Here is a 23,183-nt window from a genome sequence, read left to right as displayed (position 1 = left end):
TGGCTCCAGGTATGGAGGCCTCAAGGCTCTTAAGTCTCTCCTGGGGGCAGGGATTGGCCTGGTCTGGAGGTCCCGCCCCAACAGCCTTCTCCGGCACAGCTGGCTCAGGGTGAGAGGGCCCCAAGCCTCTCAAGTCTCTCCCGGTACCAGGGACGGCCTGGGCCAGAAGTCCAGCCCACCCTGCCTTCTCCAGGACAGCTGGCTCGGAGTGTGTAGGCCCCGAGCCTCTTAATTCTCTTCCAGCGACAGGGATTGGCCTGGGCCAGAAAACTCCTGCCCCACCTGCCTTCTCTGGTTGGGCTGGCTCGGGTGGGGGAGCCCTGAGCCTCTTAAGTTTCTCCCGGCAGCGGGGACCAGCCTAGGCCAGAGGTTCAGCCCCACCTGCCTTCTCTGGCACGGCTGGCTTGGGGTGTGGGGGTCCCAAACCTCTTAAGTCTCTCCCAGTGGCAGGGACCAGCCTGGGCCGGAAGTCCCACCCCACCTGCCTTCTCCAGGATGGCTGGCTTGGGGTGTGGGAGCCCCGAGGCTTTTAAGACTCTCCCCGCGGCAGGGGTCTGGGGCCGGAGGTCCAGCCCTGCCTGTCTTCTCCAGCACAGCTGGCTTGGGGTGTGGGGGCCCCCAAGCCTCTTAAGTCTCTCCTGGCAGTGGGAACCGGCCTGGGGCGGAAGTCCCGACCTGCCTGCCTTCTCCAGCCTGGCAGGCTTGGGGCGTGTGGGACTAGCAGCTCTAAAGTCTCTCTATGCAGAGGGGAGCAACATGAACTAGGGTCCCGTGGCACGCATTTCCTGCCTGTTCCAGCGCAGACCTTGAGTCTTCTGTCGTTGCTCCATAACAGTTGTAAATTGGTCATTCTGTGGAAGAGAGCTACACCAGGAACTGACTACTCCGCCATCTTGACCAGAACCTCCTGTTTTAGAGTTCTTTATATATTCTGATGTATAGTTTGCAAATATTTTTTCCCATTCTGTAGGTTTTCTTTTCACTCTGTTGTTTCCTTTGCTGTGCAGAAATTTTTTAGTTTGATATAATCCCATTTGTTAATTTTTGCCTTTGTTCTCTGTGCTTTAAAAGTATTATTCATAAAATCTTTGCCCAGTCCTGTGTCCTGAATTGTTTCCCCTATGTTTTCTTCTAGAAGTTTTATAGTTTCAGGTCTTACGTTTAAGTCTTTAATCCATTTTGAGTTGATTTTGGTATATGGTGAGAGATAGGGGTCTAATTTCATTCTTTGGCACATAGATCTCCACTTTTCCCAGCACTATTTATTGAAAAGATTTTCCTTTCCCCAATGAATGTTCTTGGCTCCTTTGTCAAAAATCAGTTGGCTATAGATATGTGGATCTATTTCTGAATTCTCAATTCTTTTCTGTTCCATTGGTCTCTGTGTCTGTTTTTGTGCCAGTACCATGCTGTTTTTGCAGGGTTTTTTTTTTTTTTTTTTTTTTTCCCCTGGTGGCCTGTAACAGGGATGGAGCCCTGGATGTTGGTATTATCAACACTGTGCTCTAACCAACTGAGCTAACTGGCCAGCCCTGCCATTCTGTTTTGATTATAGCTTTGTAGAATATTTCATAGTCAGGGAGCATAATACCCCCACTTAGTTCTTTTTGCTCAGGAGTGCTTTGGCTATTCAGGGTCTCTTATTGTTCCATATATATTCTTTAATTTTCTATTTTTCTGAAGTATGTCTTTGGTAGTTTGATGGGGATTGCATTGAATCTATAGATCGCTTTGGGTGGTATGGTCATTTTGAGGATACTGATTCTTCCAGTCCATGAGCATGGGATGTCTTTCCATTTTCTTGTGTCTTCTTTACTTTCTTTAATCAGTGTAAACTATAAGTTTCATTGTAGAGACTTTTCACCTCCTTGGTTAACTTTATTCATATGTATTTTATTTTATTTTTGTCTCTGTTGTGAGATAGCTTTCTTGGTTTCTTTTTCTGCCAGTTCAGTGTTGGTCTATAGAAATGATACTGATTTTTGTATGTTGATTTTGTATCCCGCAACTTTACTGAATTTGTTTATCATGTCTAGGATATTTTGGTAGAGTCTTTAGGTTTCTCTCTATATAAAATCATGTTACCTGCAAACAGAGACAACTTGACTTCTTCCTTTTCAATTTGGATTTCCTTTTCTCTTGCCTAATTGCTTGGCTGGGACTTCCAGTACTATGTTGAATAGAAATGGTGAGAGTGGGCATCCTTGTCTTGTTCCAGTTCTCAGGGGGAAAGCTTTCAGCTTTTCCCCATTCAGTATGTTAGCTGTGGGTTTGTCATATATAGCCTTTATTGTATTAAGATTCTATTTTTCTGTGTCCTTGTCTGGTTTTGTTATCAGCGTAATTTAGTCTGAGTTTGGAAGAATTCTGTCCACTTCCATTTTTTGAAGTAGGTTAAGAAGTTTTGGTATTAGCTCTTCTTTAAATGTTTGGTAGAATTCAGCAGTAAAGCCATCTGGTCCTGGGCTTTTCTCTGTAGGGAGACTTATTACTGCTTCAATCTCATTACTTGTTATTGGCCTATTTAGGTTTTCTATTTCTTTTTGGTTCAGTCCTGTTAGCTCATGTGTGTCTAGGAATTTATCCATTTCCAAGTTTTCATATTTTATTGGCATATAGTTGTTCATGATTGTCTATGATGATCTTTTGTGTTTCCGTGGTATCCATAGTAATGTCTCCATTTGCATTTCTGATTTTATTTATTTGGGTCTTTTCTCTTTTTTTCTTGGTTGGTCTGGCTAATGGTTTGTTGCTTTTATCTTTTCAAAGAACCAACTTTTCATTTGATTGATATTTTGCATTGTATTTTTAGTCTCAATTTCACTTATTTCTGCTCTGATTTTTATTGTTTTTCTTTCTTTTTTGTGTTTTTGTTTTTTGGAGGTGGCTGGCCAGTATATTTCTTTTCTTCTACTTATTTCAGGTTTAGTTTGTTCTTGCTTTTCTAGTTCCTTGAGGTGTATTGTTAGGCTGTTTATTTGAAATTTTTCTATTTTTTTGAAGTAGGTGTTTATTGCTGTAAACTTTCTTAATACTGCCTTGATTGTATCCCATAGGTTTGGATAGTTTCAAGAAATTTTTTTATTTCCTTCTTAATCTCTTTTTTGACTCATTGGTCATTCAAGAGCATGTTGTTTAATTTCTATGTATTTGTGTACTTTCACAAGTTCCTCTTGTTATTGATTTCTAGTTTTATTCCATTATGGTCAGAAATACTTGATATGATTTCAGGTTTTTTGAATTCGTCAAGACTTATTTTGTGGCCTAACTTTTAGTCAGTCCTAGAGAATGTTCCATGTGCTGATGAACACACAGAATGTGTGTTCTACAGCTGTTGGATAAAATGCTCTGTATATGTTTGTTAGATCCATCTAGTCTATGGTGCCATTTAAATTTCACATTCCTTGTTGCTTTTCTGTCTTGATGATCTGTCCAGTGCTGAGAGTAAGTAGGGTGTTAAAGTCCCCAACTATTATTGTGTTGGTATCTGTCTCTCCCTTTAAATCTGATAATATTTGCTTTATATATCTGGGTGCTCTGGTATTGAGTACATATCTATCATGTGGGTGTACCACAGTTTGTTTATTCATTCACCTGTTGAAGGACATCTTGATTGCTTTCAAGTTTTGGCAATTATAAAGCTGCTATAAACATCCATGTGTGTGTTTTTGTGTGAACATACATTTTTAACTCACTTTGGGTAAATACTAAGGAGCTCACTTGCTGAATTATATGGTAAGACTGTTTAGCTCTGTAAGAAACTGCAAAATTGTCCCCAAAGTGGCTGTACCATTTTGTATTCCAGTCAGTAATAAATGAGAGGACTAGTCATTGATCCTTGTTGCTCCTCATCATTGCCAGCACTTGTTGTCAGTGTTTGGAAGTTTTGGATTGTTATATCCACCTTAATAGGTGTGCAGTGCTGTCATTATTTTGTTTTTCAAATATATATTTAAATAATTGTTTTAATATTAATATTTAAATAGTTTAATGATATTAAAATAAAAGATGTAATATATTACAATATGATATTAAAATAAAAAATAATTTGGGCATAGCACTTGAAATGATTTTGTGGTTCACCAGTCTCATATGCCCCAGGAGAGTAGCTGGCAGACTGGCTTCAGATTCACATCTCCTGGGCCTAGTTATCAGAGACTCTGTCTCAGTTTCCTCGGCTATAAAATGGGGATAATAATAGTATCCACCTCAAAAAATATTAAATGACATATTTCGAATTTTTTTTTGGCAGCTGGCTGGTATGAGGATCTGAACTCTTGACGTTGGTGTTACAAGGCTGCATTCTAACTAACTGAGCTAACTGGCAAGACTTAAATGGCATATAAATAAAGCTTTTAGCACAATATTGACACCTTAACAGATTATGCTATTTAGTGTTAACCTTTTATGTGCCATTATATCAGTGGTTAATAGGGGTTAGAGACAGCCAAAGCACCCAAGTTCTATCCATCCCTAGCCCCACCCAGATTTTCATAGCCTCCTAGGCCCAGGATCTGTACTGTATTTTGGAAAATCTTTCCATGGACTTAAAAAAAGTTCCCCAGGGTGAGGATATCTGGATCTCTATAGTACTAACGTCATATTAACCTGCCAGCTTTGGAGACTCAAGATCTTAGGTTCTAAAGTTTAGGACAGATCACCAAGGACATATATTGCTTGTCTCTTCAAAGATTCATTAAGTACAAAGTTATTAAAAATGTCCAGAGAAGCCCAGTCTTTCCTTCCTCCCTGGTATCAGAGACGTGTCTGTTTTGGAAGCTGCCAAGGTGCCAGGTGTACTGACTCTCAAAGAGCATTTCAGGCAAAGGGAACAAGAGGTGGAAAGCCCTTTGTCAGTGGGGTCATAAGCACAACATACCTAAGAATTAAATCATGAGGCTACATCTATGGCTGTTACACGGAATAACAAGATTTCATTCAATGCTAGTTTTCACCATTCCTATTAACATACCAGCATGAACCCATCAAACATGGCAGAAACAAAACTCCAAGAAAGATTCCGATCTTTTTTTTTTTTTTTAATTTTAATCTTTATTTTTTCTTAATTTTATTTTGTCGATATACAATGTGGTTGATTATTGTGGCCCATTACCAAAACCTCCCTCCCTCCTCCCTCTCCCCCCTCCCTCCCAACAATGTCCTTTCTGTTTGCTTGTCGTACAACTTCAAGGAATTATAGTTACTATGTCTCCCCCCCACACCCGGTTTTTTTTTCTGTGTGTGTGTGTGTGTGTGTGTGTGTGTGTGTGTGTGTGTGTGTGTGAATTTATTTATTTATTTTTATCTCCCACCAATAAGTGAGAACATGTGGTATTTCTCTTTCTGTGCCTGACTTGTTTCACTTAATATAATTCTCTCAAGGTCCATCCATGTTGTTGCAAATAGCAGTATTTCATTCGTTTTTATAGCTGAGTAGTATTCCATTGTGTAGATATACCACATTTTCCGTATCCACTCATCCGATGATGGACATTTGGGCTGGTTCCAACTCTTGGCTATTGTAAAGAGTGCTGCGATGAACATTGGGGAACAGGTATACCTTCGACTTGATGATTTCCATTCCTCTGGGTATATTCCCAACAGTGGGATAGCTGGGTCGTATGGTAGATCTATCTGCAATTGTTTGAGGAACCTCCATACCATTTTCCATAGAGGCTGCACCATTTTGCAGTCCCACCAACAATGTATGAGAGTTCCTTTTTCTCCGCAACCTCGCCAGCATTTATCGTTCAGAGTCTTTTGGATTTTAGCCATCCTAACTGGGGTGAGATGGTATCTCAATGTGGTTTTGATTTGCATTTCCCGGATGCTGAGTGATGTTGAGCATTTTTTCATATGTCTGTTGGCCATTTGGATATCTTCCTTAGAGAAATGTCTACTTAACTCTTTTGCCCATTTTTTAATTGGGTTGCTTGTTTTTTTGTTGTAAAGTTGTTTGAGTTCCTTATATATTCTGGATATTAATCCTTTGTCAGATGTATATTTTGCAAATATTTTCTTTCACTCTGTTGGTTGTCTTTTAAGTGTGCTAATTGTTTCTTTTGCTGTGCAGAAGCTCTTTAGTTTGATATAATCCCATTTGTTTATTTTTCCTTTGGTTGCCCGTGCTTTTGGGGTTGTATTCATGAAGTCTGTGTCCAGTCCTATTTCCTGAAGTGTTTCTCCTATGTTTTCTTTAAGAAGTTTTATTGTTTCGGGGTGTATATTTAAATCCTTAATCCATTTTGAGTTGATTTTAGTATATGGTGAGAGGTATGGATCTAGTTTCATTCTCCTGCATATGGATATCCAGTTATCCCAGCACCATTTGCTGAAGAGGCAGTCTCTTCCCCAGTGTATAGGCTTGGTGCCTTTGTCAAAGATCAGATGGCTGTAGGTGTGTGGGTTGATTTCTTGATTCTCTATTCTATTCCATTGATCAGTGTGTCTGTTTTTATGCCAGCACCATACTGTTTTGGTTATTATAGCTTTGTAGTGTAGTTTAAAGTCAGGTATTGTTATGCCTCCAGCTTTATTTTTTTTTGCTCAGGGTTGTTTTGGCTATGCGTGGTCTTTAGTTATTCCATATAAATGTCTGGATGGTTCTTGCCATTTCTGAGAAAAATGTCATTGGAAATTTGATGGGGATTGCATTGAATTTGTATATCACTTTGGGTAGTACAGACATTTTCACTATGTTGATTCTTCCAATCCAAGAGCATGGGATATCTTTCCATCTTCTTGTATCCTCTCTAATTTCTCTCAGCAGTGGTTTGTAGTTCTCATTATAGAGATTTTTCACATCCTTGGTTAACTCAGTTCCTAAGTATTTTATTTTTTTGGTGGCTTTTGTAAATGGGCCGGCTTTCTTGATTTCCCTATCTGCTTGTTCACTATTGGAGAATAGAAATGCCGCTGATTTTTGTGTGTTGATTTTGTATCCTGCTACTGTGCTGAAGTCACTTATCACCTCCAAGAGTTTTTTTGTAGAGGCTTTAGGCTGTTCGATATATAGGATCATGTCATCTGCAAACAGGGACACTTTGACTTCATCTTTTCCAATCTGGATGCCCTTTATTTCCTTCTCTTCTCTGATTGCTCTGGCTAGTACTTCTAACACTATGTTGAAAAGGAGTGGTGAGAGTGGGCATCCTTGTCTAGTTCCTGTTCTTAAAGGAAAAGCTTTCAGCTTTTCCCCATTCAGGATGATATTGGCAGTGGGTTTATCGTATATGGCTTTGATTATGTTGAGATACTTTCCGTCTATACCTAACTTATAGGGAGTCTTTGTCATGAATGAGTGTTGAATTTTATCAAATGCTTTTTCAGCATCTGTAGGGATGATCATATCGTCCTTGTGTTTGATTTTATTAATATGGTGTATCACATTTATTGCTTTGTGTATGTTGAACCAACCTTGCATCCCTGAGATGAATCCCATTTGATCGTGGTGAATAATTTTACATATGTGTTGCTGTATTCTGTTTGCTAGTATTTTATTGAGGATTGTTGCATCTATATTCATCAAGGATATCGGCCTGTAGTTTTCTTTTTTGGTTATATCTTTACCTGGTTTTGGTATCAGGATGATGTTTGCTTCATAGAATGAGTTTGGGAGATTTGCGTCTGTTTCAATCTTTTGGAATAGTTTGTAAAGCATCGGTGTCAATTCCTCTTTGAATGTTTGGTAAAATTCTGCTGTGAATCCATCTGGTCCTGGGCTTTTCTTTGTTGGGAGCCTTCTGATAACAGCTTCAATCTCTTTTATTGTTATTGGTCTGTTCAGATTTTCTAGATCTTCATGGCTCCGTTTTGGGAGCTTGTGTGTGTCCAGAAATTTACTGTACCATAATAGCGGGGGACCTGAACACCCCACTGTCAATATTGGACAGATCATCTAGGCAAAGAATCAGCAGAGAAACACAAGATCTAAACAATACTCTAGACCAATTGGATTTGGCAGATATCTACAGAACATTCATTCCAACAGCCTCAGAATATTCATTCTTCTCATTAGCACATGGATCATTCTCCAGGATAGATCACATATTAGGTCACAAATCAAGTCTCAACAAATTCAAAAAAATTGGAATTATCCCATGTATTTTCTCAGACCACAATGGATTAAAACTAGAAATCAATAACAAATGAAATTCTGGAAACTATATAAACACATGGAAATTAAACAGCATTCTACTTAATGACATATGGGTCCAAGAAGAAATTAAGCAGGAAATCAAAAAATTTATTGAAACTAATGAAAATAATGATACATCATACCAAAACTTGTGGGATACTGCAAAAGCAGTACTAAGGGGGAAATTTATTGCATTAAATGCTCACCTCAGAAGAATGGAAAGATGGCAAGTGAACAACCTAACACTTCACCTTAAAGAACTAGAAAAACAAGAACAATCCAAACCTAAAGTTAGCAGACGGAAAGAAATCATTAAGATCAGAGCAGAACTGAATGAAATTGAAACCCCAAAACCAATCGAAAAGATCAATGAATCAAAAAGTTGGTTTTTTGACCATTAGCATGGCTAACAAAAAAAAGGAAGAGAGAAGATTCAAATAACAAAAATTAGAAATGAAAAAGGTGATATTACAACTGATTCATCTGAAATACAAGGAATCATTCAAGACTACTATAAACAACTATACGCCATCAAGTTTAAAAATCTGGAGGGAATGTATAAATTTATTTTAAAAATTCAAAAAGTGTGAACAGCTAGTGCAAACATACAGTACAAGAACCAGAAGGTTCTGTATCCAAGCACTGGGTCTGTCACTCAGTTCCCCTCCCTGCCATAGTCATGGTGATTGTCTCTTCAAGGTGATGTCAAACTCAGGATAGCCATAGCTGTAGCGAGCAATTGCTAGGATTTACCTATTCCCAGATTCAGCTTGATTCCTCTAGGGGGCTAGGCCGCTTTACCAGAACACTTGGGGGGCTTTAAAGATGCGGGTTGTGATTGGCTGTCATTCAATAATATGTTAATGAAGTGTGGCTGTTTAAAACGTTTTTTAAAAATTACGTCTCCACTTAAAACGTTAAAATGTGTTGTGAAATAATAGAATTTGAAAATATTGTATTGCAGAGCCTGTTTTCCTATTTATTTTCCAGTGGAACCAGACATGGGGAAAGTAGCCATCATTTTAAGGTGCACAGCCAGTATAGACCCAGCAAAGGCTGCAGCTTGAAGGTTAAGATTATACTTTCAGAAATCACTTGCTTAGTTTGTAACTTTTTTGAATATCTGAATCTCTGAAAGCCATCAGGAGGAAGTGTAATTTTGTTTCTTGAGTGTGAAGCTTGTTCTGGTAATGTTTTGTTGAATTTACAATAAGTGGTGGTCTCTTTTTTCAGAAGAGAAAGAGGGAAATAGGTTGAGTATGTGGAACCAAGAGGATAAGTAGTTACGGTAGAGTGATCTTTACTTCTGTTCTCCTGTTTCACCCTTTTGTTGTTTAACAATGAGATTTCCTTTTTAGCTAATGGGGTTTTTCTTTTTATGTTTTGTTACATGTTCTGTTGTTTCATGCTGTCTGTGTTAGGTAGGATCTTAACGTTCTGAGGGCTAGCATATCTGTTGTGTTGCCAGTTTTAGCAAGCTACACTTCTGTCTCAGTTTGCACATTTCAGGGGCTTAACGTACTCTATATGTTTTGAGCAATGGGATCCGGCCCTACAATGTGGGTGATTATCTTTTAAGAAAGATAGCAGGAAAAGCAACTTAAGGTGGTGTTGTGTTCTTTTAATATTTTAAAAGTCATAAGATTTTTTTTTCCTCAGTGCCATGCTTAATTTTCTAGTTGTTTCTTTAGTAAGATGCCATTGTATTTACTTTTTTAAAGTTAACAAGTTGTAATAAAATGCAATTTAATTTATTTAATTTATTTACTTTGTTTACGTTTTTTGGCAGCTGGCTGGTTTGGGGGATCCAAACCCTTGCTTATTAAAGCAGCACTTTTCTTCCAAGACCACTCAGAGAGTGAGAACGATCGTCAATGGCAACGGGCAGTTGCAGGGAAGCAACACCGAGCCAGCTTCATGCTCAGGAAAGAACACTGCACCTTCTCGTGGTGGTTTTTGGTGCTCTCTACTCGTTCAGAGAAACTTCTATACTAATGATCGCTGAAAGTATAGTCTTAAAAATGTAATTTAAAATTATACTTTTTAGTCTGGTGTGCTGTTCTTTTCATTTTCTTAACATTCCTTATATCAAAACTTTTGTTTTTCTGAACCTCACTTTTTAGTTACCCCAGGTTAAACGGATGTTTTTCATATTTGCTGTAGGAAGTTACTGTGGTTTTACATTGGTTGCATCACTCTTGTCTCACAATGAATGGACTTAGAACTATCTGCAGAATCTCATGTAATTCTACTGACTGTTATGTGATGTAATTATTTCACTTTAGGTGCCAACTTCGTTTTTTGTTGGACAATGCCTTTGAAAACTGCCCTAATTAAGGTGAAAAAGCAACATGCTTTCAGTTTATTCAGTTCTCATGCCAGCAAGTAAAGTCATTGTTTTCTCTTTGCAGTTCACTTGTCTGTCACTAGCCCAGTCCCTATTCTGAAAATTGTTACTTTCCTCCTATTCTCACTTTTCTCCCTGGGTTCATGGTGGTAAAGAAGCATCCAGTCAGTATCTGGCTGGTTAGCTCAGGTGGTTAGAGCATGATGTTTTGTAACACCAAGGTCAAGGGTTCGGATCCCTGTACTGACCAGCTGGAAAAAAAACAAAACATCCAAAAACTTCTTCCTTCCTTCCTTCTTTCCTTTCTCAGAAAAAGTCTAGAACATTCTTCCATGGGTGGCCCTTAATAAGCATTTTTTCCATTAAAAACTGTTTTTATGGGGCTGGCCCGTGGCTCACTCGGGAGAGTGCAGTGCTGATAACACCAAGGCCACGGGTTTGGATCCTATATAGGGATGGCCGGTTCACTCACTGGCTGAGCTTGGTGCTGACAACACCAAGCCAAGGGTTAAAATCCCCTTACCGGTCATCTTTTTTTTTTTTTAATGTTTTTATTACAAAAATAGTATGAAGTTATTTTAACTAATTGAATTAACTAAAAACATGTATATTTAAAAGTTGTTAAACTGCCTTTTACAAAAGTGGTATCACAATATACACATTTTTCTAACTTGCCTTTCCCATTTAACAGTATATCCTGTCTATTTCTAGGCCAACTAATGTAAATCTAAATCATTCATTTTATTTTAGGTGGTGGCTGGCCGACAGGGGAGCCTTATAACACTGTGACCTTGGTGTTTATAAGGCTGTGCTCTAACCAACTGAGCTAACCAGCCAGCCAGTGATTCATTTTCATAGATGCTTGATATTTTGTCATTTGTATGTACCATAATTTATTCAATTGTATCTCTACAGAGATACAAATTTCTGTATACAAATTGTATACTTGATACAAATTATATATTTGTTATTTTTTTTTGCAGTTTTTATCACCAGAAATAATGCTTTGATAAAATACCTTGAAATATCTCTTTACCTTGTAATATCTCTTTACATAATGGGTTTTTAATATCCAGAGTGAGATTTTTGAATCAAACTTTTAATAAATATTGTCATATTGCTTTGCAAAAGAATCGTAACACTCACAGCAGCAATTTAAGAAAGTGTACATTTCTAACTTTCTCTCCAGCACTGATGTATTCTCATTTTTCAGTTTTTTCTTTTTTTCAGGCTTCATGGAAAGTTTATCCTTCTTTCTATGGTCTCAACCCAAGCACTACCTTAAGTTGGTGTAGTGAATATTGAAGAATAGGATGAAATATCCCTCCTTCCTGTAGAAATATTATTTGTTTTATCCCATTGTCTCTCTTTACACCCCATCTTCCTACTTCCCTCAAAGCTGTCTAGGTTCCTTTCTCTCAGGAACTAATATTTTATCTTTCTTCTGTGTTCAGTACAGTGGACAGTAGTATTTAGTAATTAAAGTCTTCTGCAGTTCTAAGGAATAAGGCTGAGGAATTAGGATGGGAGGAAAACTATAAGAGATATGGGGAAAAGCTGGCAAGTTAGCTCAGTTGGTTAGAGTGGTGCTGATAACACCAACATCTGAGGTTCAAGCCCTTTACTGGCCAACAAAAAAAAAAGGTTGGAAAAACCAAAGTGTTTTTCCTACTCTAACTCACCACTCAATCACTCAGCACAACACTCCTAACAACATTTTTTGTGGGAACTGTTTCTTCAAACATCAAACAGTTCTCCAGCAGATACCCGCTGGGTGTCCTCTAATTCAATTCAATTCTGACACTGTCTACCTGGATATAGCATCAGATCCCACAGGTTGAGTTCCACAAGACTGTCTCCATTTCAGATGCCAATCATGAGTAGTAGGTATACCTCTGACAACTGGGTGGGTTCCCACAATCCCCATCTTGAGTATGATTAATTTGCTAGAGCTGCTCAGGAAATTCACAGAAATGCTTTACTTACATTTACCCATTTATTATAAAAGATGTTGCAAAAGTTACAGATGAACAGCCTGCTGGAAGAGATGCCTAGGGCAAGGCATGTGGGAAGTGACGTGGAGCTTCTGCAGCCTTTCTGGGTAGGCTACTTTATAGGCACCTCCATATGTTCATCTGTCTAGGTGTTCCCTGAACCCAATCCTTTTGGGTTTTTATGGAAGCTTCATTACGCAGACATGATTGATTAAATCATTGGCCATTGATTTGGTTAGAGCGTGGTGCTGATAACACCAAGGTCAAGGATTCGGATCCCCATTTTGGCCAGCTGCAACAACAACAATAAAAATCACTGGCCATTGGTGATCAACTTAACCTTCAGCCCTTCTTCCTTCCCCAGAGATTGTGGGGTGGGGCTGAAGGTCCCAACCCTCTAATCATACCACTCTTATCACTCTGGAGATTCCAAGGGTTTTAGGAGCTGTATGTCAAGAAATAGGTACTAAGACCAAATAAATACGTGTTTCATAAAGTCACAGTATGGTATAGTAAGTGCATGGTTTGGGAGCCAGACTGCTTTTTGACTTCTGCCAAATTGCTTAATCTCTCTACATCTCTGTTTCTCTATCCCTACAACATTGTAGAATTGTTGTGAGGATTAAGTGAGTCAATTGAAATGGTACCTGACACACATTATTGTTAAATATCAGATCTCATCTCCCAAGAGGCCCAGAGGTTAGGAGACTGACCCATCTGGAGGCCCTGGGCTAACAAGGGTGGTCATTAGAACTTCAACATTTGAATCCAGGTATTTTGACCCTTTTGGTCAGTCTTTCTTTGTACTATGTCATAGTTGCCAGTGGTTACTTCTTGTGGGACTGTTTTTATTCATCTTTATATTAGCCACAACATGGGTACAATGCTGGCTTAAAATATATATGTATTGAATGAATGAGTAAGTGTTGTTTTCTACTAGGAAGTCTCCAAAGAGCATGTTTGTGTAAGTTGTAGGGACAGTGGTTTTCAATCTAATTTTTTTTTTTTTTTTTTTTTAAGATGACCGGTGAGGGGATCTCAACCCTTGACTTGGTGTTGTCAGCACCACGCTTACCCAGTGAGCTAACCGGCCATCCCTATATGGGATCCGAACCCGTGGCCTTGGTGTTATCAGCACCACACTCTCCCGAGTGAGCCACGGGCCTGCCCTCAATCTAATTTTCTTTTCAGCCACCTGTATCCCCTCAAGAATAGTTGCTCAGTGCCTCCCTAAATGCTTCCTGGTCCCTAGAGAAGCCCTTGGAAGCCCTGACTGATTTAATTTTTTGCCTTATGAGCCCCAGGGATTAACCAGCCTATTTTTCTGGACTGTTGTCCCTTCCTGTCAAGAACTATGAATAGTCTGAAACTTGACAAGTTAGCCTGCTACATGTTTATGGATGCTGGTAGAAGAGATGAGATTCCTTCATCAGAGATGAGTGATAGTTTATTACTCATAGCAATAGCAGAAGCCAGAATATCAGCATTTTTATTGCTGGTTCATGTAGCCCCAGTTACCACAGAGCCATGCAGAGAGACAGATAACATTGAGCATGTAGTGGATTGCTTTACAGTAGAGGAACCCTGAGCTTAGGGAGCATGAATCCTTTATAATGAACAGTATGCCCTTTGCTACAGAGGGAGACATTATCTTTATTATACTGGACAGTAGACATGTATTCACTTTGCTCTGAAGGAAGATACTATGTTTGTCTTTCAAAGTTCCAAAAATATTATACAAATATCTTCAAAAAGTTAGTCCAGAACAAAAGAGTAGTCAGTGCCTCACTCCCATGACATGCGTAAAGAGGAGAGATCCATGAATTGTTTTCCCACACTGTTCTTTGCTGCTCTTCTCTACTCTTAGGCTTACTTGTATTGGGCAGATAATTGTAGCAAGCAATGAAGACAGGAAATATATTTGGCAGTTTCCACCCTCCCTCTAGGGTAGAGGAGACAGCCTGGTAGGGTACACAGTCCTGTCCCAAATACTTGTAACACAGGAAGTCCTGAGCAGTAATAAATGTGAATCCTACTAGCACTGCTCTCACTCTTCCTTCTTAGTAGAGGCTCTGCTTTGATGCTGTTGAATGATCCTCCTTTTTGAAACTCTTACCTCCCTGTCACCATGACCCATTTCTTTCAGGTTTTCCTCTTACCTCTGCCTACTTTTTGGCTGTTTCCTCAGCTTGTGTCTTAAGATGTTAGTGGGCCTCAGGGGTTCATCTTTAACCCTTCGCTGTTTGGGTAGTACCTCCCCCCAATAGCTTTAAAATGGCCAGTTGTTAATGTTTTCAACCCCTGTTTAGCCCAGTTTTGTGAGTTGGATTCATTCATTCAGTACTAGGTGCTTGGGATATTGTGGGTACACAAAGATATCCATAGTCTGTGCCCTTTTGAAACTTAAAGTCCCGTGCAGGTGGCAGGCATTAATCAAATAATCACACAAAAGAGGTGTTTGATTTAAGGAGGTCAGGGAAGGAGTCCCTGAGACAATGACACTTGGACAGATGTCTGAATGATAAATTGAAGTCAAGTTGAGATTAGAAGTTGGAGGGAGAATGCCTGTTAGAGAAGAGCTTGTGCAAAGGCCCTGTGGCAGAAGGGAGCATGGCAAATATGAGGAACTGTAAAAAGGCCAGTGTGGCTGGAGTGAGGGGAAATGTGGTGCAAAATAAGACTCCAGAGGTAGGTGTGGGCCAGACCATAAAGGGCCTTATAAATATGTAGAGAAATTTTGTCTTTAACCCAAGAGATGGAAAGCTGACGCTTAAAGCAGGGGACTAATATATTGTCCTGGTTGTTTGAACACAAGACAATGTCATATGTAGAATAAAAATTCCTATTTGGAAAGAAAAAAAATCCAAAAGAATATTCATATGTCTTTTATTTTGATCACAGGATAAAAAAAGTTTTTTTTCTGGCGGCCTGCCGGTAGGAGGATCTGAACCCTTGACCTTATTGTTATCAACATTATGCTCCAATAGATTAAAGAATAACATTTAAAAATAGGGCACGCTGGGGGCCGAGCCCGTGGCGCACTTGGTAGAGTGCTGCGCTGGCAGTGCGGCGACGCTCCCGCCGCGGGTTCGGATCCTATATAAGACTGACCGGTGCACTCACTAGCTGAGTGCTGGTCACGAAAAAACGACAAAAAAAAATAAAAATAGGGCACGCTATGTAAACGTCCTAGTCCTTGGTTTTGGATTGTCGCTTTCACTCTCAGCTTATCAGTTTTCGTTTTTCTCACGAAAGGCCTCCCGGCTTGTATCATTGGTCCAAATTAAGGTGTGGCTGTGACGGTTCTAGGCGCGCCAGCGCGCTTTGTAGTCGTCATAATTACGTAGGCAAACCTGACGCGCGGTAGAAGTGAGGCGGGGGGTGGTGGTGGAAATAACTGGCGAGTGATTGGCTGTTTAGCAACTGTATGTTAATTAATGTGGCAGCTTAAATTGTTTTCGAGAACTCAAGAGTATTTCAAAATACTTTGTCGAACCTTAGTAATGGAAACATGCTCTTTAGAAAACACATACCAATACACATTTGGGAAAATAGTGCCGTAAGAAAAACTCACCAACAGTAAAATATGTGTGAGTTTCTTCCACTTCGGAAAAGTAAGCAATGATTTGTTAAGACTATACTTTCAGGGATCATTTCTATAGTTCGTTACTAGAGAAGTTTCTCTGAATGTGTAGAGCACCGAAAACCACGAGGAGGAGGTGTAGCGTTTTCTCCTGAGCGTGAAGCTGACATTTGGTGTTGCTTTGTGCAATTGCCTTTTGTCATTGATGATCGTTCTTCTTCTCCTTTAGGAGGAGGTAGAGGGAGATAACGCAGTCTGAGTGGTTTCGGATTTTTTTCAGTAGTGGGGTTTGAGTAAGCAAGTGTTGAGGTGTTTTTTTCGGTGTACATTTTGTTTTGATCATGTATAAGGTGGTTTAGTTTATAATTACTGTCATTTGTGAGGTGGTTTTTTTTTTTTTTTTTTCTATTAAGTATCATTCATTTTGAATCAGTTATCTCATTATTTTATAAAAGGGTTTGTTGGAAAAGAGCTGAAGGTTTTCTAGTTAGGTATGTTTTAGCTTACTGGTTTTTTTTTACTGTTTGTGGAAATCCATTAGGGTTTTTTGTTCTTTTTTTTTTTTTTTTTTTTTTTTGGTAGCTTTAGTAATATTGGAAGTTGGTTTCTTTGGTGTTATTTTTTTTCTTTTGTCGAGTTAATCTTTGCAATTTAGTGAGGTCTTTTAGGTGACTATTCTAGTAATCTGTTTTTGTTGTCTTTCTCCCAACATACCACAATCACTTTCCTATTCTATGATTAAGAACCATTTTAATCCATTTTGTAATATACCAGAGTGTGGTGAAATGCTTCAGTGCAACTTTCTCTAAATAATATTTTTTGATGAATAAATACTGGAGTTGCCTTCTACTTAATCTGTGGACTTTTATGTATGTATGTGTGTGGCTATCGAAGGCTTTCTTTTCTCCTTTTAAAACACCATGCTCTAACCAACTGAGCTAACCAGCCAGACTCTTTTTTCCTTTATAAAAGACTCAGCTTTAGAGTGAGGTGTTATGACATCAAGGTCAAGGGTTTGGATCAGCATATTGGCTAGCTGCCAAAAAAACAAACAAAAAAAGAGTTCCCAGCAGTAATACATGAAAGTACAGTATAAAATTATTTTCTTTTTCTCTGATAAAAATTTTCCTACTTTCATCTTAGGAAAATTCCTGATATTTGCATTGATTCTGGTATTTGCTTTGCAGGAATTTATGTTGATGCAGTTAACTCCCTGGGCCAGACAGCACTTTTTGTTGCAGCATTATTAGGCTTTACGAAGTTAGTTGATGTTCTAGTGGATTATGGATCAGATCCAAATCAGTAAGTATGTTAAATTCAATATCTAGAAAATAAGGAGTGTGCTTTTGAGATGAGCTGGGGCATTGGAAACTAATTTGACAAAATATTAAAAGAAAATAACTTATGCTAATTTTTATCAATGAAATACCTGTATACATTTGAAACATTTTAACTGGTGATAAAATGTTTCTAAGCAATTAAACTGTGCCTTATGAAATGATTAAGTGAGATTAGTCAATTAATTAATTAGTCATTAACAGCTCTGTCTCCATATTTCCACCCCTGGATTATAATTTGTATTATGTATTATTCACATAAGCAGTTTAACATCCCCATAACCAAGTTCCTCACCAATGAATATACTTGACATCACTTTGTTGGAAAATGATTTCTTTGCCCTTTTTTTTTTTTTTTTTTTTAAGACTATTCAAGTGCAGTAGTGAGAAGGTGGGACAAGGGGAGAGGAAAGAGTAGAACAATTGAGATAACTACCTTTGGACTCACCATGCCTGACTTTTATAGTTGTGGTATAAAAGAGTCAGGGTTTCATAGTTGGTTTAAATTTTAATATGGAAAAGCAACACAATGTAATGAGTCAGAGACTTGAATATCTCTTCTTGTTGCAAAGCACTTTGTTTTTTCCCAGGGCCTTCCCAGTACTAGTTCACTTGATCTTTACTTCTTTGACAGGGCAGGGAAGGCAGGTATTTTTACATTTTCCATTGAACAGAACCAGAAACTAGAGTTTTAAGCACCTGTGTGATTCTATTTGATTTTTACAGGAATGCCAGAATATGAACAATCATGTCTTTCCCATCGTATGTAAGGAGGCCCTGTTTAATGTACTTACTTAAAAAAAAAAGTATTGATGTTGGAAGGATTTGTATTTGGTTGGGGGAGGAGGGACCGGGCATAAGATTGCTAAGTGGGAGAAGACTTGGAAGCTTGGAAAAGTATAAAGAAAAAAGCTAAATCAGTATGAGAATTTTGTAACCTAGAAATAATGTAATGAGCATTTTGTTGTGCTTCCTTCCAGAATTTTTGTAGACTCACATACACTCTACTGTCTCTACTGTGTTAATGTTTAATTTCAAAACTCAGAAAAAAAGGGCTCATTCACCTGATATTTGCAGATACCAGCTTTGTAGGGAAGCCATACTGGGACTTCCTGCAGTTCCCCAGCAAAAATGCAACATTTTTCAGTCATCTGCATTTACATCTGTTTCATCCAGGCTTAGAGCTTGGTTCTTTAAAGATTAAATTATTTAATCTTTAATTTTCCAGATTAGAGAACTGAAGCCTGTTCTAAGTGACTATCCCATAATGGTGCATGGTGTTAACGGTACAGCTTGAGATCAGGACCACAGTCCCTAGTGTCCCTAGTACCAAGACTCCAGGCCCCTGAAGTACTCAGATTTTAAATAAGTCTCTTTTTAGAGGTGGCCATGATGCCAGGAAAGAGGTGCAAATGGACAAAAACAAGGGGAGGAATTCAAACCCCCATGGTTTTATATTTTGTGATTAAGAACATTTTCATGTGACTTTAGAAATATCTTCTAATCAAGATGGAGGGAAATTTCTGAGAAGAGGCTTTATTCCTAAACATTCAGTGGAAGTGCTTTGATGGCCTGGGCCTGTTGAAGTCACAAAATCAGTTTCTTACTGGACCAGGTGGGAGTCACTGAATACAGGCTCTAAGGAGGTCAGGCATCTATGGCTGCTGCGCAGGAAAGGGAGCCAGAGAGGACAGATCTTCCAAATTTCTAAGAGCTGGAAATTCCAATTTTTAATGTGAAATCCCCCAAATGTTAATTATTGTCTATTATTTCTAATTTTAAAAAACACTGTGTGGACCAAATAAAACACACCTCTGGGTTGCCCAAATTAGCCTGAGGGACTCTGGTTATCAACCTCTAGGGTAAATTAATAAAACAGTACACATTTTGATATTACTTGTACCTGGATTATCTCGTAAAGTTTAGTTGGGTATAAACCATTTTTTTTTTTTTCCTTAGCATTCATGAGAAGTGAGAAATAATATTTTTTCTCCCCCCACCCACCTTTTTTACTGTTTGTGGGAGGAATGATTAGAAGACTCACAACATTATGCAAAGTTGTTTTTGCTGCAAGGAGGTTATTATGGCTTCCATGATGCATTGTGCCTGGACTGCTGTCTGACCCAGCAATGGGAGAGAGCCAACTGTGAGAACCACTGGGGTCAATGGTTCCCAGATATCTGGGTGTAGGCCATCCTCATTAGTGTCACTTGGGAACCTATAAAAAATACACATTCCTGGGTCCTGTGCTTGCAGATTCTGATTCAGTCAATCCGGGATATAGTCTGAGAATCTGTATTTTTTACAATATTTCAGTGGCTCATTAACTAAATTATAGTACATCCATATGTTGGAATACTATGTAGCTGTTGGCAAGAATTGAGGTGGTTTGTATTTTCTCATATGGAAATTTGTCCAAGATATATTGTTAAGAGAAAAAATTTAGATGCTGAACAGTTTATATAGCATATTCTTATTCACTTGTATATACATAGAAAATTTCTGGAAGAATACAAAAACTTGCTGCAATAGTTGTTTCTGGGCAAGAGAATTGGGTGTCTGGAGTTGGGAGACTTTTTCCTTATCTTTCTTATCTTCTCCTCTTTCTCATCCTTCTCTCATTTTCTTTCTTCCTCTTCTTTTTTCTTCTCATTCTCTTTCCCCTTCTTCATTCTCCCATTTGTGCTTCTTTATCAATTAAAGGGAGAAAGCTGCCCAGGTGATTCTGATGCGCATCCAGGTTAGGAAACCACAGGTACACATCACATCTTCACTATATCCTGAACACAGTAAAGGCCGTCCCTTCTTTCTCTGAGGTGTAGATCCTTGACTGGATTGCTGGTGCCAAGGTTTTGTGGGCCTCTACCACAGGATTTGGTGCACAGAGATATACTCACATGAGAGGGATGGTCCCTGGTTATGTTGTGCTTGACCAACCTGATTCCAGAACACTGCAGACATGAAAAAATTGTTTTAGGGGGCCGGCCTGTGGCTCACTCGGGAGAGTGTGGTGCTGATAACACCAAGGCCACGGTTCGGATCCCATATAGGGATGGCCGGTTTGCTCACTGGGCAGCCAATATCCGGGGGTGGTGGGGAAAGAACATTGAATTTGGAACCAGACCTATACCTGGGTTGAATCTCAGCTTTGCCCTTTTGTTTCCTCATCTGTAAATTGGGAAATGATACGACGTTGAAGGGTTGAGGTAAGGATGGAAAAAAGGGATGTGTATAAAGCGTCTGTTGGCACAGACCAGGGGCCTCACTGATGATATTATTATAATCCTCATTGCTAAAAATTCCTTTTGTGGAATGGGAGCCCCATGTGACGTGTTGAATCCCCTCTTTATGGAAGGAAGGAGTGTTAACATGGACGTTCACTGTACCCATTTCCCCCATCCCCAGCCGTTGCTTTGATGGGAGCACCCCTGTCCATGCAGCAGCATTTTCAGGCAATCAGTGGATCCTCAGCAAACTCCTGGATGCAGGAGGTGACCTGCGACTCCATGACGAGAAAGGTCGAAATCCGCAGACCTGGGCCTTGACAGCAAGGAAGGAACGCAGCACCCTGGTAAGGGTGGACCCCACTCTACAGCCATGCCAGTGGAAGAGCGCTGGGCTGAGAGTCGGGATCCCAGGGGGCAGTACAGAGCTTGCAGCAGCTTAGCATTGGTACTAGACACACAGGCCTGGGTTGAAGCAGGTTAACCAGCTGTAAAACCTCTGGCAAGTTTAGTGAACCTTTTTTAGGCATCTGTCCAATGATGAAGGAGAACAACTGCAATTTTATCTGACTCATTTAACTAGCACTTATAAATCAGACGTTGTTCTAAATGTTTTTTTTATATATTAACTCATTTAATCTTCACAGCAAACTCTCAGGTAGATACTATTATTATCCCCATTCTGTAGATGGGAAACTGAGGTCCATTGACATGAAATAACTTGCCTACAGCCACATACTGGCAGGTGTGATGTGTTTTATTTGTTTGTTTGGTGGCTGGCTAGTATGGGGATCCAAACCCTTGAGTTTGGTGTTATAACACCACACTCTAATCAGCTAACTGGCCCCATGATATGTTTTAATGAGGACTAAATATAGCAAATGTAAAACAGAAAGGTGCACAGTGCCCGGCACCTCCATGTGCAACATCTCCTTCCCTACCTCTGGTTGTCCTGCTCATTAGCTGTTGGGCCTTGGACGAGTAATTTCACTCCTCCCAGGCTGTTTCCTCATCTGTTGAAGGAGGGAGTTGGAGGAAATTATCTCCAGATCCTCTCCCTAAGAACATTCCATATCTTTAGAAAATCACCTGGGCCCTTTCCTTTCCAGAGATTTCCCACTGGGGGCTCTTGGCTCCTCAGACCATTCATCTTCACCCCCAAGCTTCCATTCCCATTGGAAGCTGGTGTGACTAGCACTGAGCATCTCTGTGGTGTGTTGCAGATGGTGGAGTTCATGCAGCGCTGTGCCTCGCACATGCAGGCCATCATCCAGGGCTTCTCTTATGACCTCCTGAAGAAGATAGACTCTCCTCAGCGGCTCATCTGCAGCCCGCCCTGGTTTGGGGGCTTCGTGCAGGGGTGAGTATTGCTTTGAGCAGAGTGGGATCACCTAGCCCTTCTTGTGGGAGCCTTGAAGCATGGGCTGCCTCAGTCTCCTCCACATCGGCACCCTCCGACATCTGGCCCACACAGGGGGTGAGCTCAGAAAAAGACATGGCCACTCTGACAAAGGACGGTAGGAGGAGCACCTTTGGCCATTTTCCCCACTGCCCCCGGAAGGTGTGGGGTGAGTGAGTGTGGGCTCCAGTAAGAATCACCCTATGGTTAGCGGAGGAGGAACTTCTCTGGTCTGAGTAGCCCAGCAGAAAACCCTTACCCAGCAGGGCAGCTGGCTGACTTTTTTATCTTGAACCATGGAAAGAATGTTCTTTATAACTAAGGTTGCAAAAGTCCACAAATGCTTAACTTAAAGTTTCTCAGCCTGTTTTAAGCTGGTGCAAGTAACTAGCCACGCCAGCTGATTGCACAGTCCTCTGTCTCCCAGTCATAGCTACAGGAGGTGGGCCCCAGGCTTCTCTCCATGTTCAGGGATAAGCTTGGCACAGGGGAGTTATTCTCTGGGCTTTATTGACTTAGAGTTTGTAAGCAGAGAATCCTTTCCATTTTGATTTTCTCTGATGGTATCTCTGTAATCAGGGTGGCTGGACTTGTCACACTGTTTCAGGCTCCCTTGTCCTGTCCTTCATGCACTTTGAGTCCTGGTTTTCCTCTGATGACATGGATGCTGCTGGCTTCTCAGGAGAGATGAGTTAATGATCCCCTTGATGACTAGTTACTCCTAACTACTATGCAGCCACTCTTTCCAGTCTTGGTTTACTCAGCATCCAGAATGACCTTTTTACAATGGAAATCGATTATGCCACTCTCTGGTTAAAAACTCTTTAGGATTTTCCTCATGGCCATCAGGATAAACTTCTAAATCCCTCATCTGGCCTTGGAGGCCCTGCCTGGTCCAACCCCTCCCGCTTTTCCCACCTCACCTCCTGCCCCTGACTCTTGCATGGATTTCTCCTCCCTGTTCAGAGTCTAAAGACACTTGTCACAGTTTGTAATTAGTTTCTTTGTGTATTTTCTTCTCTGTTTTTCCAATTAAACTAAGAACTCCAAGAGAGCAGGCAGGGACTGTGTCTGTCTCATTCACCATTACTTAACCCATGGTTGCCTGGTACATGGTCAGGGCTCAGTACAAGGGGAGTAGTAAGTTCGTGGGCCAGCCTGA

The 23,183-nt window shown here is 39.9% G+C and overlaps 1 protein-coding gene, 1 non-coding gene and 2 pseudogenes across 4 annotated transcripts in view; 3 read left to right on the top strand and 1 right to left on the bottom strand.

Moving 5' to 3' along the window:
* The window catches only part of TEX14 (testis expressed 14, intercellular bridge forming factor), a 97,904-nt gene that overhangs the window by 19,431 nt on the left and 55,290 nt on the right, over positions 1 to 23,183 (top strand). For all 3 annotated transcript variants that reach the window (XM_063111375.1, XM_063111374.1, XM_063111373.1), the window contains exons 2-4: positions 17,249 to 17,363; positions 20,804 to 20,969; positions 21,846 to 21,982. In XM_063111375.1, coding sequence (XP_062967445.1) covers positions 17,249 to 17,363; positions 20,804 to 20,969; positions 21,846 to 21,982 — 418 coding nt within the window. The remainder of the gene's footprint in view (positions 1 to 17,248; positions 17,364 to 20,803; positions 20,970 to 21,845; positions 21,983 to 23,183) is intronic.
* Positions 9,210 to 9,403, top strand: LOC134389729 (small nucleolar RNA U3; annotated as a pseudogene).
* On the bottom strand, positions 9,984 to 10,154 carry LOC134389727 (small nucleolar RNA U3; annotated as a pseudogene).
* Positions 16,110 to 16,325, top strand: LOC134389725 (small nucleolar RNA U3). The gene has a single exon (XR_010024710.1). It is a non-coding gene; the product is annotated as a small nucleolar RNA U3 (small nucleolar RNA).

The sequence above is a fragment of the Cynocephalus volans genome, chromosome 10 (assembly GCF_027409185.1).
Source record: "Cynocephalus volans isolate mCynVol1 chromosome 10, mCynVol1.pri, whole genome shotgun sequence".
Taxonomy (NCBI): domain Eukaryota; kingdom Metazoa; phylum Chordata; class Mammalia; order Dermoptera; family Cynocephalidae; genus Cynocephalus; species Cynocephalus volans.
Note: the sequence above shows the minus strand (reverse complement) of the source record. Positions and strands in the feature narration are given on the sequence as shown.